The 12,184-nt window shown below is 45.5% G+C and overlaps 1 protein-coding gene across 3 annotated transcripts in view; it reads left to right on the top strand.

The window, feature by feature from the left end:
- Positions 1 to 12,184, top strand: part of LOC147105992 (UPF0606 protein KIAA1549) — a 319,715-nt gene that overhangs the window by 260,207 nt on the left and 47,324 nt on the right. The window contains exons 15-20 of one of the 3 annotated variants that reach the window (XM_086008618.1): positions 527 to 671; positions 2,167 to 2,472; positions 4,908 to 4,960; positions 7,262 to 7,359; positions 8,956 to 8,962; positions 9,802 to 9,929. In XM_086008618.1, coding sequence (XP_085864744.1) covers positions 527 to 671; positions 2,167 to 2,472; positions 4,908 to 4,960; positions 7,262 to 7,359; positions 8,956 to 8,962; positions 9,802 to 9,929 — 737 coding nt within the window. The remainder of the gene's footprint in view (positions 1 to 526; positions 672 to 2,166; positions 2,473 to 4,907; positions 4,961 to 7,261; positions 7,360 to 8,955; positions 8,963 to 9,801; positions 9,930 to 12,184) is intronic. The other 2 variants (XM_086008615.1, XM_086008617.1) reach the window with 2 other exon arrangements.

Genomic DNA, 12,184 nt, shown 5'->3' on the forward strand with positions numbered 1-12,184 from the left:
TTCATGTTCCTTCACTGCACCAACCTCAGTAAAAATTTAATTTTTTGTTAAATAATTTTAAACTCATTTTAAAGTGTATGTGCATAATTTTGGAGGATTTTTTAGTTTTATTTAAGCCTTATATATACCCTTACGCTGATGCAAGCAGGCCCTATGTCTGCTTTAACCAGTCGCAAGAGTTGTTGGGCAAATGGCCCAACTCTGCACCAGCAATACTAATTTTTCAGGCAGTTTGGATGATCTGTCAAGGTGTACCTTGACGGATCACAAGTTATGGATCTCGCGCTTGCTCCAGCGCACGCGGAAATCCGGAACTTGCGGGGAGTTTCATAGGGAATACGACGGCGTGCTCGGAGTACGCAGTCGCAGACACTGCAGTTTCAGGGCCATTATATACATGGATTCATTGTACTCATTATAGATATATGATAATTTTGTTGGTCTCAATCTCTCTCCTTGCGATTTGACCCCAAATCCAAAGACGTTAGATGGTTCCCAATGAGTCTTTTGCTCTTCTTCACTCTAGTTATCGCGCCAAAAGGTCTCCACGACAGAGACGGAGGCACCAGGTCAATGGCAGCATGATGGATGCAGAAAAAGATAGGCTGATAACCACAGACAGTGACGGGACCTACAAGAAGCCACCTGGGGTGAACAATGCAGCCTATGTTGTAAGCATGGAAGAACCATGATTATATCTGCCTTTTTCTTTAGTGCCTTATAGATGTCTACTTTTCCCTCACCCCTCTGTTAAAGTCCATGCACCATCTCCAGATGAGAGGACAGGCAAGCTTTGGCTCCAACATTGTTGTGTAGCCCCTCCACTTTGCTACATCTCTTCCCACCTTCAGAGGCCTCCTCAAGACTTATCTCTTTGACAAGCCTTTCACCTCCTCTCTTATTATCTTGCTTCCTGCTCATGGTCCTTTCTTCCTCCTTTGTGAAGCACCTTGGGATGTTTTGCTATGTTATAGGTGCTGTATATGAGTTCGTTGTGCCAGTTGTGGTAAAGTACCGGAGAGCATCCAAGTATTGTCTCTCCCTGCTTCACTTCTATCTGTTAAAGTCCATCTGGGATCTGTAGCTCATCTTATGGGTAATGTCAGGAGGAAGCCCATGTCTAACCTCTCTTGTCAGATTGGAGCTGGAATCCCAATGTGCCCATCACATCACACTGCTCTACTACAGTTGTGTGTGTATCCCTTTGGCTGAAATTTGTGAAAGATGTGTACACAGTAATTTTGAGTCAAATTTAAGCCTTGGTAAAGCACACATTAATTTAGTATTGTTTTACTCAGTCTTTGACACTGCCAAAACAAAAACTTGAAGTGGATAGAGTTTACATGTGTTACTCGCTGCCTGATCCAATCATTGCTGCCATTTTGTACATATGCGTAGGGTGCAAGACAGCCACCTATGCCTTAAAGTGGATAATTTGGGAAGCTCTACAGTACACAGGATTGACTGTATGAGTTCCCACTGGACTGCCATCCACTCAAACCGTTGCCCAAGTGTGGAGGAGTTGACACCAGTTTCCTGCCAGGCTTACGAGAGTGCTTCCACAGGAAAAGAAAACTTTCCATTTCAGAGGAAGGGAAGCCCAAATGACGTTGTATAAATTGTACCTGGAATTTCCTGGGCCAGGCTGCGCCAGTTATCCTGGCGGAGGGAATCCACCTGTGATGACCAACATGCATGTAGGTTGATTTTATCGGTCTTCATTTCACACCTCCTCATGTTGGCATGGTTGCAATCTGGAACTTGCTATGGAGTTGATTGCCAATGCCGGCCTGTGCCCTACCACTCTGTGGCACAGTTTGTTGAGGCTCCAACTCACTGTGCCATCACACCAGCTTGTACACTTCCTAAACGGTGAATTGAACCATATTTGTAAAGCACGCTGACGATGAATTTTGTAACTCTCTCTTTCTGTACTTGCCTCAGTGTCCATTCACAGACTCGTAAAAATTGGGCACGGGACTCTGAACGGACTTCCTTTTGAATAGTCGATCTAACACTGGGTTGGACCAAGAGGTTTTGGGTTAACCCCCCCCCCCACCCACCTCCCACAGAACAGTTGGATGCTGTTTGACTTCACTACCTTGTCTCGCCTTTCATTGCCCCAGCTCCACTGACCTAATCTTGATCTGGTTCTGTGTTTTGCAGTCGGACCCTGACCTGCCTCTGGAGCCTAGACCTCACTCTCCGTCACACACTCACCCTCCCCCTCCCGCTCCCCCGCCATACATCCCACCACAGCCATCCATTGAAGAGGCAAGGCAGCAGATGTACTCTCTGCTCGATGATGCATTTGCTTTGGCAGCTCCAGGTAGTCCTGGAAAAGTCCTGTCAGCAGTCAGCCTTGGTCAGCCAGCTACCAGCACTCCTATCAGGGGAACCAGAGTGTCAGCTAACAGCCACTGGACACCAGTGTATGAACAACCCCAGAGTCTCAGCAATCCATATATCACGGTACGTAACATGTAAAGCATTTCACACAGTGTGTTCATACATATGTAAACACTTCCATGATGGCACGTACTGCTGAAGTCAGATCAGTTTTGAATTTTTTTTTCCTCATCATTCTCCAGAATTTTATTTTGGCTTAATTAATTTTCATCCAATATCTCTAAACATTGGGATGATAAAATATAGCTAGCAGTGATTAAGTGGCAGTGATCTGAGTGAGATTGCGTTTTATATTGGAGAGGTGAGGAGCTGCCAGGAACTGGATTGAGGCTGTCCAAACTCAATCCACTTGGGATCTTTACATGCAGGGGAGACTTGCACTTCGTCAGTCTGAGCAGGATTTGCACCCAGATCCCAGAGCCGACGGGCCAGTGTCTAAGTACATCACTCAGTCCCCAAGCCCATTGTAATTACAACTGGCCTGGTTGGAAATTCTCATTACAAATCATTGATCGCACTTAAAATGTCTCAATACTAAGGTAGTGACAACTAGTATACAATCCATAGCATCCAGTTTTCCAACCTTTATTTAGCCATGCGTTCTTATCGGCTAACCGAAAACACTTCTATGCTGGTACAAAGGAAGTTCTTTCCATGGGGTGTTTATGTATGCTATTACAATATGGACAGTTAATGAGCCAAGTCTCCATCTAGCAGTTAATATGGTTTTTGTTGGCCTTTTTCATCAGTTTCTGACAGAGTGCAGTGACCTCTATTCTTAAACTCCTTGCTTTCCATTGTTTTCAAAATGAGCATTTAAAAGTATGGTTTGAGCCCTGGCTTCACTAGAGTCTGGGTACGATGTCCAGCTAATGTAGGGTTAAGACCATCTTCTAGCTGGTGCTGATGTTGCTAACGAAACAGAAGGTCACAGACCCGGACCTCTACAGTTTTTTTTTGTACCTCTTCAGTTTCCATTATGGTCTGAGATGGCAGACAGCAAGTTGTTTACAGGCCTCAGCCAGTATTGGTCTTAGAAGGGCCACGGAGGACAGCGTGTGTTGACTTGTACTTTAATTTCCTATCCAAACCGCATAGGTAGCATCCACTTAGCCACCATCCTACCACTTGCGGCCATGGGGATTGCAACACCAGATTAGGTTGTCACACACAACATAATAGGATGGGGAAGCACTGTGGTAAAGGGCACTCATTACGGAAAAAATGTCAAACAGTAGTTACAGGGTTTGCATAGAGATTAATTTGTGAAGAAATGTGCTGTGTGAAGAGGTGTGAGCTGGCCTGGCAGGTGTTGAGATTGTGATTGATTGCAGGAGATGGAAAGATGATGGGTGGTTTGGAAATGGTAAGGGTTCTTTAGGAGAAAGTGCCCTGTATTAAGGCCTGGTGAATAACTCTTGCAGCTGACAAAGGTGCTTGTATTGCTGCCTCTTCAGGCTCCTCTGCACCATCCTCGAGCTGCTCTTCTGAAGGTTTTTGCTGCACCTACTGAATGGTACGTTATGGAGAATGCAGCAGACCCGATGATGTTGGAAGCTTTGCTCGGTTACAATGTAGGACATTCCCGCTCACTTCCCCCCCAACCCCCTCCAGAGTTTTTTGAGGTGCCAGAAGCACGACTTCAGCACATCAATGGTGTGCATCGATGATGGATCTGGTGGAGGCAGGCACTGCACTGTATTTATGCTCGGCTGGCGTGCGGTGACGCTGCAAGGTGGCAACGGGTATCCTTGGTCTCCCAGGATCCAGCCCTTGGGTTCTACAGGAAACTTTTTTTTATCCGGCACCGACGGGACCGACGTGGTGCAGGTTCATCAACAATTCCGGATAACCGAAAGCTATAGTAAAAGATACGGAGCTGAGAGCTCCGTATAAAGCAACAAACCCTGTTGCCAGGTTCAGAACAATGGCCACAAGCTCCAAGCGTCTCTGTAGCTTAGCAACAGCTGCAGCCACACCCTTGCACAGCAACAGATTGAGGAAGGCAAGTAATAAAACTTACCAACCTACTCCTGAATTTTGCCAGTTAACCGAGATTTCCGGTTATTTAGGTGCCGGTAAATCGAAAGTTTCCTGTAATTTCCTGCAAATCACGTGTGATGTCTGTTCAGATGGATCATATTGTCTATATTTGTAGTCGTCTCTGTTGAATTAAAAGGGGTAATTTAATAACCAGTGACCATTAACACAGTGTGTACATCTGAATAATCATCATAGTTGCGATTGGGGAAAAATGGTAACAAACTGATTACAAGTTAAAATGGCGAGGGTGAGAAACCACTGGTGCAGGAGGGGGAAGGAGAGGAGAGGCATGCTAAACGCAACCAATTTTCATGAATCATTCATTAACTTTATGTCTGGTATCTTCTCTTTGCTTTTGACAGCTATCAGCCATTTTGAAAATGAAATATTGGAGGCTAGCAATGTGTCAATGTTATTAGTTGTTAAAATCCTGATCTTTCTCTTTGGCTCACCAGAGGTATGAAGAGACAGGAATGAACCCACCTTCTGGAGCGGGTCACCTGCACAGGTAAGAAATTAACCAATGCCATTTCAAATCAGTAATCAACAAAACAGTTAGTTTGGAGAGGGGTGAGAAAAATAGTTAGCCATGAATCTGTCTTTTGAAGTCTCAAACTTTTATATGGAAAATGTCCACCAGACCAGGGGTTATCAACCTTTTTACTTCTGAGGCTCCCCTCCTGTGTTATAAAAATTCCATGGACCCCTGTAACACTACACAAGTATTTTTTATGTAAAAAAGAATTTGTTATTAATTATTAATAGCCTGTTAGACCTTACGTAAGGAAGAATTTATTAAGTCCTAAATTTACATAAGCAAAATACTGCGGATCCTAGAAATCTGAAATAAAAACAGAAAATGCTGTAAATATTCAGCAGGTCAGGCAGCATCTGTGGAAAGAGAAACAGAGTTAACGTTTCAGACCTGAAATGATAACTCTGTTTCTCTCTCCACAGATGCTGCCTGATCTGCTGAGTTTCTTCAACATTTTCTGTTTTTATCCTAAATTTACATTTATTGTCCAGGGTCTGCTCCACCACATCAGCCATTTGCTGAACCGGAAATGAATCAGGAGCAACAAACGCAGTGCTCACTACAGGCTCGATTTGTGCACACTCGGTCGGACTGGACTAAAATTTCAGGTCCACGTCCTCCATTTCGGAAACAGAACTTCCCTCTTATTTCAATACCAAACCCCAACACGGCGGTGAAAGTCAGCGACTTGAATTAACAGCGCAGAGGCAGATGGCACATGAGAGAAATGGAGAAATAAATAAGGCCCTGAGCAACTTTATCCACCCGACCTCTATAAATCCTTTAGTGACAAAGGCAGTGCCCCCCCTTTCTCCCCAAACCTTTCACAAATAACCAGCGATATCTCAAAGGACACGAGCACCCAGACTAGGTCTATCCGTCCATCAGAGAAGCACATGGCCATGAATATAAAGCTGAGTCTGAGGTACGAGGAAAATAGTGATAATACCGTCAGCCATTTTATTAACTCAGACTGAAGACATTGAAGGAGAGAGTCACACCGGATCCCGATTATTATGGCCTTGCCACAGGCCCAGAGACTGGAAAGTCTCTTTCTTTCCTTCGCCCCCCCCCCCCCCCCCCCCAAAGGCCACGTTGGCGCATGCGCACTCTGCATTGACGGCACTCTTTTCAAACGCGCGAGCGGCTTCCAACCAACATAGGGTGGCTCCGCATGAGGGGAAAGAAAAGGTTTGAAAGGAAGACTCTCACTACCTCAGCCCACGCAATGCCGGACTAACTCGCGGATTTCCCTACTCCCAACTCCGGTTTTAATCCCCGGAAGAGAAGTTATAACTTTCCACTATGGTTAAAAGTGGCCAGTGGTTTATAAACGTGGAAGCGATTAGGGCTGGATCAAAAAGAAACTTACCAAGATAAATAATGCTGTAAAAGTCAGTGACAAGCAAAGGGATTTGTCTAAACATTCAAATGGTGTCCAACAGCAAGGACCTGAATTGACTGTGTCTGTAAAGTCTTTGTATAGGTGACATTATTCCACTCGTCTCAGTATACAGTGGAGACTACTGATGTTTATGCCATCAACGTTGGTAGTCTCCTCTGTATATTGATGGGATAAACCCAGTGGCAGACCCCATGAAATCTTTTCGCGGGCCCCCGGTTGGGAACCCCTGTTTAGCTTTATGTGCTAAGACACTCATCAAATGGGGAAAAACTTACCAAACAGAGGCTGGGAAATGGCTTGGACCTGTCTTCTTCTAAAGTGCTATGTACTCTGCAGTTTTGAAAATCCAGAGCCCTGCAAGTCAGAATTGAAATACAGATCACTGGACGATCTTTATTGGATCCCTCCTCTGACCTTTGGAGTCAGCAGCAAAGCTTTCTGCTTGAGAGAACAGTTGGAGAAGATGGGTCTCTGGAGACTGTCTCGTTAAATGGAGGAAGACAAACTGAAGACCTTCCAAGACGATATGCTCTTCCTTTTTCCCAACGGTGTGTCTGGCATTTAGCTGAATGAATGTACTCTGTGTATCCAGATACCATTCAAGGAAGCTGGGCAGTGCCCTCATCAGAAACTTGTGAAATTCTGGAGCTAGGCTGAGACTGGCAATCTGGTTGGAGCACCCAAACTGCTTGGAAAGGCCCTTCCTATGTATTGGGTCCTTTCACTTGAAGTGGATTCATTTGCTTAGGCTCGTTATGAGTAACCGCTGTTCTTGTTTCTGCCTATTCCCATGCTGCTTTGCCAGAAATGAACTTGCTGGGAGCTTCTTAAAGCTGGATCCTGTCTGCGATCTGTGCCTGTTTCCCCAGGAATGTTTCACTATGTGGTGCTTGTATACAAGCTGAAGGTATCTCTCTGAGCAACCCTATGTATTTGCAGGTTGTGGTTGAGGAGGATCAGAAGAGGCGTGCTGGACAGGTGTGTTTGCACTTTAGGCCATCAATTATGTCCTGCATTCTGGCACAACACATATTTACATGGTCACAAGTAATGCGTTAGTGTCTGCTTCTAGGGATGGAGGCGGCACATTACTTGCTTCTGCTCGGTCAGTAGGTGGTCCTGCAACTGTAGTGAATGCAGTGACACCCTAGATCTGTATGTGCTGTGACATATCCAAAGTCATTTAAGTAGTGTTGGTGGGTGTTATGGATGTGGCTTCACCCTGACTGGCAACAGCATCTTCCACGCCTGCTCTGGGTATTCTCCTGCTGTTGGACACTCCGTTAGCATGGGTAGAAATCTGTCAGTTGCCCTGCGATAATATGTTAATGATCTGATTATGGCACAAAGTTTAACTCCGTGCAATGAAAGCACACGCAATGCCTGAAGAGCAGCAGTCCGTCCCCAATATCTAACATGTTTACAATCTGTTCAATCTCAGTGAGTAGAGTACATTTTTTAACCCAGACACTATTTTCCATTCATTGCTTACAAGCTCATTTGCTGTCTCAGCCACATTTTTTATGCAGAGTGCACCTGATTGCAAGGCAAACAGAGAGTGCAAGCCAGTAGACCTGGCGACCGATTCGGCCAAGGAGTTTAAATGTAGCATTAAGTGGCTCTACTTTAACATTTTATTATCGATATACTCTCCCTCAGGCGCATGAAAGGAAATGACGCTCAAGTGGAATTTTCCAAATTTTGCTCAACAGTTTATGGCCTCAAATCTCACATATTTCTGTTCCAGGTTTAATGACCCAGTGCATCGAAAGTCTTGCCCAGCAGAAAGGAATATTCTTACTGACCGCCACACCTGAGTCCCCTTTACGCGCTCCCAGCCTGCAAAGTACAACAGAATTCTGACTCTGAACCTTTCTCATTATATGTTTTGGGCTAATTTCTTTTGGGGTAGATTTTGCCGAACCTGTTGGGAAGAAGGTGGGACTTCCCCTTTCGGGTTTTTGACCCGCCTACTTCGACGTCCAGCCAATCCGTGCAATTTTCCCTTGATTGACCTTGTTGAGCCCGCTGGGCAGGCTCAGCAGGCCAATTAAGGGCCACCCGGCAACAGGTGACGTCACAGACTGAAATTTCATCTATCAAGAGTTCTTGACAGATAAAATATCAGTGTCTCACAGCTGTTTGAAGCTGTGAAACACTGACACTCTTGAGTTCTAAGCTGAGTCATTCTGCACAGGCTCAGTTAGAACTCTCACCGGCACTCAAAGCTGAAGGCTGTCACTTTTGACAGATCGCAGCCGTTCAGCTTTCAGTTCCGGCTGAGTGATGTGCTCCCGACGGCTACAGGAAGAAAGGCTGCTAAGGTAAGTACAGGTAAGTAAAAGTTCTTTACACACTTTAGACACACCAAACACACTTACCTTTGCACTCATGCACCCATCACTCACCTGAGCGCCGACATCACGACCCCTCCAACTCCTGCAACCCGACGGCCCACCTGCTCTAACCTGGCATGGTTTGGAGCCGTCGGGAAACCCACACGAAACCCCTCAAAATAGGGATTGGGCTAAAAACTGCCTGTTAACTACCTGTTAACAGGCAGTTAATTGGCACTAATCCCTACCCGCCTGGTTTCGGCGGGTCCCAGTGCGGGGCGGGTACCCGTCGCCCCCGAAACTTACGTGGGGCGGGATGGTGGCGGGACCCCCAAATTCGGGATTTCTCCCCCCCCCCCCCCCCCCCCAACATGCCTGAAACCCCGCCTGACGGCTGGGGGGAAATCAGGGCCTTTGTTTCCAGCAAAAATAAAATCAACAAGCAGTAAATGATACAATGCAGTGGTTTTTAAACTTGTGTGCACAAGAAGGTTCCTGAAAATATTGACCCTCTCCCATGTACCCCCATCTTAATGTCCAAAACACAGCCGATAACAAAAGTTAACAAATGCAGGGGAAAAAATATAGCATAAAACAATAACATTTCCACCAGGATTTTCCGAACACCAGCTGTAACTTTGGCGGAAGATCAGCGGAAACACCAGAGAAATGGTATAAAACGGGTGCATTGAGGGCCAATTTCTACCCCTTCATCTTCTCAACTGCAAAACGACACTTAAACCCTTCACCCGTCTTTCAAGGTCGTGCAACTTACGCAGCATCGTAAAATAATGTTTATCAATTACAATTTACTGCATGGTTTATGAGCTATGAACCATGGGTGTCCAATTTGTGCATCAGTGCAAGTGATTATTCAGCACTCAGTTAAAATTACAAGTGTTACACTGGGTTCAAGTGAAGCCTTGGTTTGCTAAGAGTGGTTTTGTCAGGAAAGTCTTTGTACTGTAATACAGAAGAAACGTTAAATCCTTTTGTGCAGAATATTGGTTAAGAAGTTTGCTTGTAGCATTGCTGAATATTTGTTCCTGATTCCTGTCTTGTGTTCAATCCAGCCATAGCTCTGGATATATGCAGCCGGGAGAGGAGATGAGGCAGGAACAGTCCCAGCAGGAAACATTGTACTCAAACAGGCCCATGTATGCTGAGGAATTCCAGACAAGACCCTCAGGACACAATCCAGGTATGAATGCATAATGGGTTGATGACTTTTTAGAATCAAGTCAATCTCAGTCATTTGCAATATTCTGTTTCCTTTCCATAGTCCTCACTGCTACTGTTATAGTTTACATGCGAGTCCCATTCATGTGGGCCAGTTGCGTGCAAGTATTCCTCCTCAAACCTGTATGCATGCAAGTTACTTGCAAACTAAGCGTGGCATTCAGTGCTCAACTTCATCTGAGACGCAGCATTAACAGATTTGGATGTGACGCCAAATGGTTATCAATGTCTCATTTATTAATAGTTAAATCAAACATGTAAAAGTATCAAAAATTAGAAGGCAATCGTAATAATCCAGAGATCAAAGCAACAATCGGCTCCCGCAGCAATATTGGAGATTAAAACAATATCACCCGTATGATCTCTGGGCTGTGCTCACAATTTTATTGTCTCTTTTTTACTTCTTTTGTTTCTTTTATTCTTTTGTCTGATCGCAGCCCTGCCTCCGATCTATCTTTTCTTTCCAGTTTTGAAGAAGGGTTCGACCCGAAACGTCAACTCAAATTTCTGTCCACGGATGTTGCCTGACCTGCTGAGTTTTTCCAGCATTTTCTGTTGTTATTTCACAATTAAGGTGGTGGTGTAGTTGTTACAAGTTCTCTGACAACTAGGCAGTCTTTCGATAGTTGGGTGTTCTTCTGACTGCTGGGTGGTCTTTGCTGTTACCTTTGCCCCGAGCACACAAGACGCTGGGTTTTTATGCCTCCTCCTGGCAGGAATCTCACACCATATATGGGATTGTTATTCACCGACCCTTATAGATTAATAACTTGCTTTTCAAGGAATTCAAGATGGTCAGCTTGTTTAACATTACATCTCCCCACAAGACTTTTCAGAAGGTTGTTTTTCAAGGTGGCCAGTTTGTCTGACCACACTTGTCTAACTATCTCGTCATTGTCCTAGTTTTATTGCTATCTTTGGATTATGTTCCGCTTTTTGGAACCGTTGTTCCTCTTTTGTTATATAAATGCTTTGCCTCACAGTGAGGGTAACAAGGGTCGGTCACTAATCAAAGGTTACCAGTTTGAAATTCAGCAAAATAAGCCATACGCTCAGCAAAATACGCAGCACAGCCTGCAGAGCGTGACGGTTAGTAGCATTAAGAAAATTATGTAAATTTACCCCTATTTCCAATATTCTTACAGATTCAGCACCTTAAGAGAAAGAAGAACAAGGGATAAAAATTGGGTAGCGCCCTTGGGGGCGCTAATTTTAGTGCCCTGAAAAAGTTAGCGCTCCCGTGGTGGATTTTCCCAGGTAGCACCCCAAGAGGGAGGTGTGCCGGGCTCACGGAGAGCAGGTGGCACCCCGCGGGGGGGCTTCATGGGGGCCGGGGACAGGTGCTGACAGGCAACCAGCAACAAAAATGGCCGCCCGCCACCTCCCTTTAACTAGCGCCACCCCAGCCACAGGTAGGACCCCTTGACCCTGGCAGACATAGCGTCCGGCGGTAAGTCGGGGGGCGCCACCCAATATTACAGCCAGGGCGCGAGCGGGGCGCTGCACACAACGACGACGTCATCGCCGCCCGGCACTAACGGTTAATGCCGTCGCTAACACCCACTGAATTTCACGGGAGGTGTTAGCGGCGCCGTGCTCATGCGCTAGTTGATTTGCGCCTAACGGGAGGCGCAAATCAACCGAATTTAGTCCCCCAAGTCTTCGACCCTTCATTTATTTAATCAATTTAGTCCAATAGGGCAATGGCTTGGAATGGTGTGTATTCTCTTTTAACTTGGAGACCCATCTGTGGATCCAACAGGTAGACACGATTAGTGATACGGTTCCCAGAACTTGTATGATCAGGAAAGCATATCGCACCAAACATGCCCATGGAGATTCACCAGCAGTATAGACATTCTCCGACCATGATTTAGCCCCAAGGGTTTGTATAGCTTTCTCCACTTCCTTGTTAGCCTGTTGCATTTTAAACAGATTTTTGAGAGGTAACACTTCTATTCAAAACGCTTTTAAGACTGGATGATAATGGGTGCCCGAATCGAATTACAGCCTGTAGTGCTTTCTCTGTCATGTCCCCACGGAGCTGCAGTCTGGTGATGTAATGATCAACTACAGTAACCGAAGTGACCCTAGTTTGAACATATGGGAGTGGGTTGCACATTTCATGGACTGCATAAGTGGACAGTCTCTACCTCCATGTGTGGAAGCCTTCTCTGTGGCCGTGCAATAGTAATTCCCATTCCCTTGGTAAGCAAT

This window comes from Somniosus microcephalus, chromosome 16 (assembly GCF_052327205.1).
Source record: "Somniosus microcephalus isolate GS21.2 chromosome 16, FLI_Smic_1.0, whole genome shotgun sequence".
In the NCBI taxonomy this organism is placed as follows: Eukaryota; Metazoa; Chordata; class Chondrichthyes; order Squaliformes; family Somniosidae; genus Somniosus; species Somniosus microcephalus.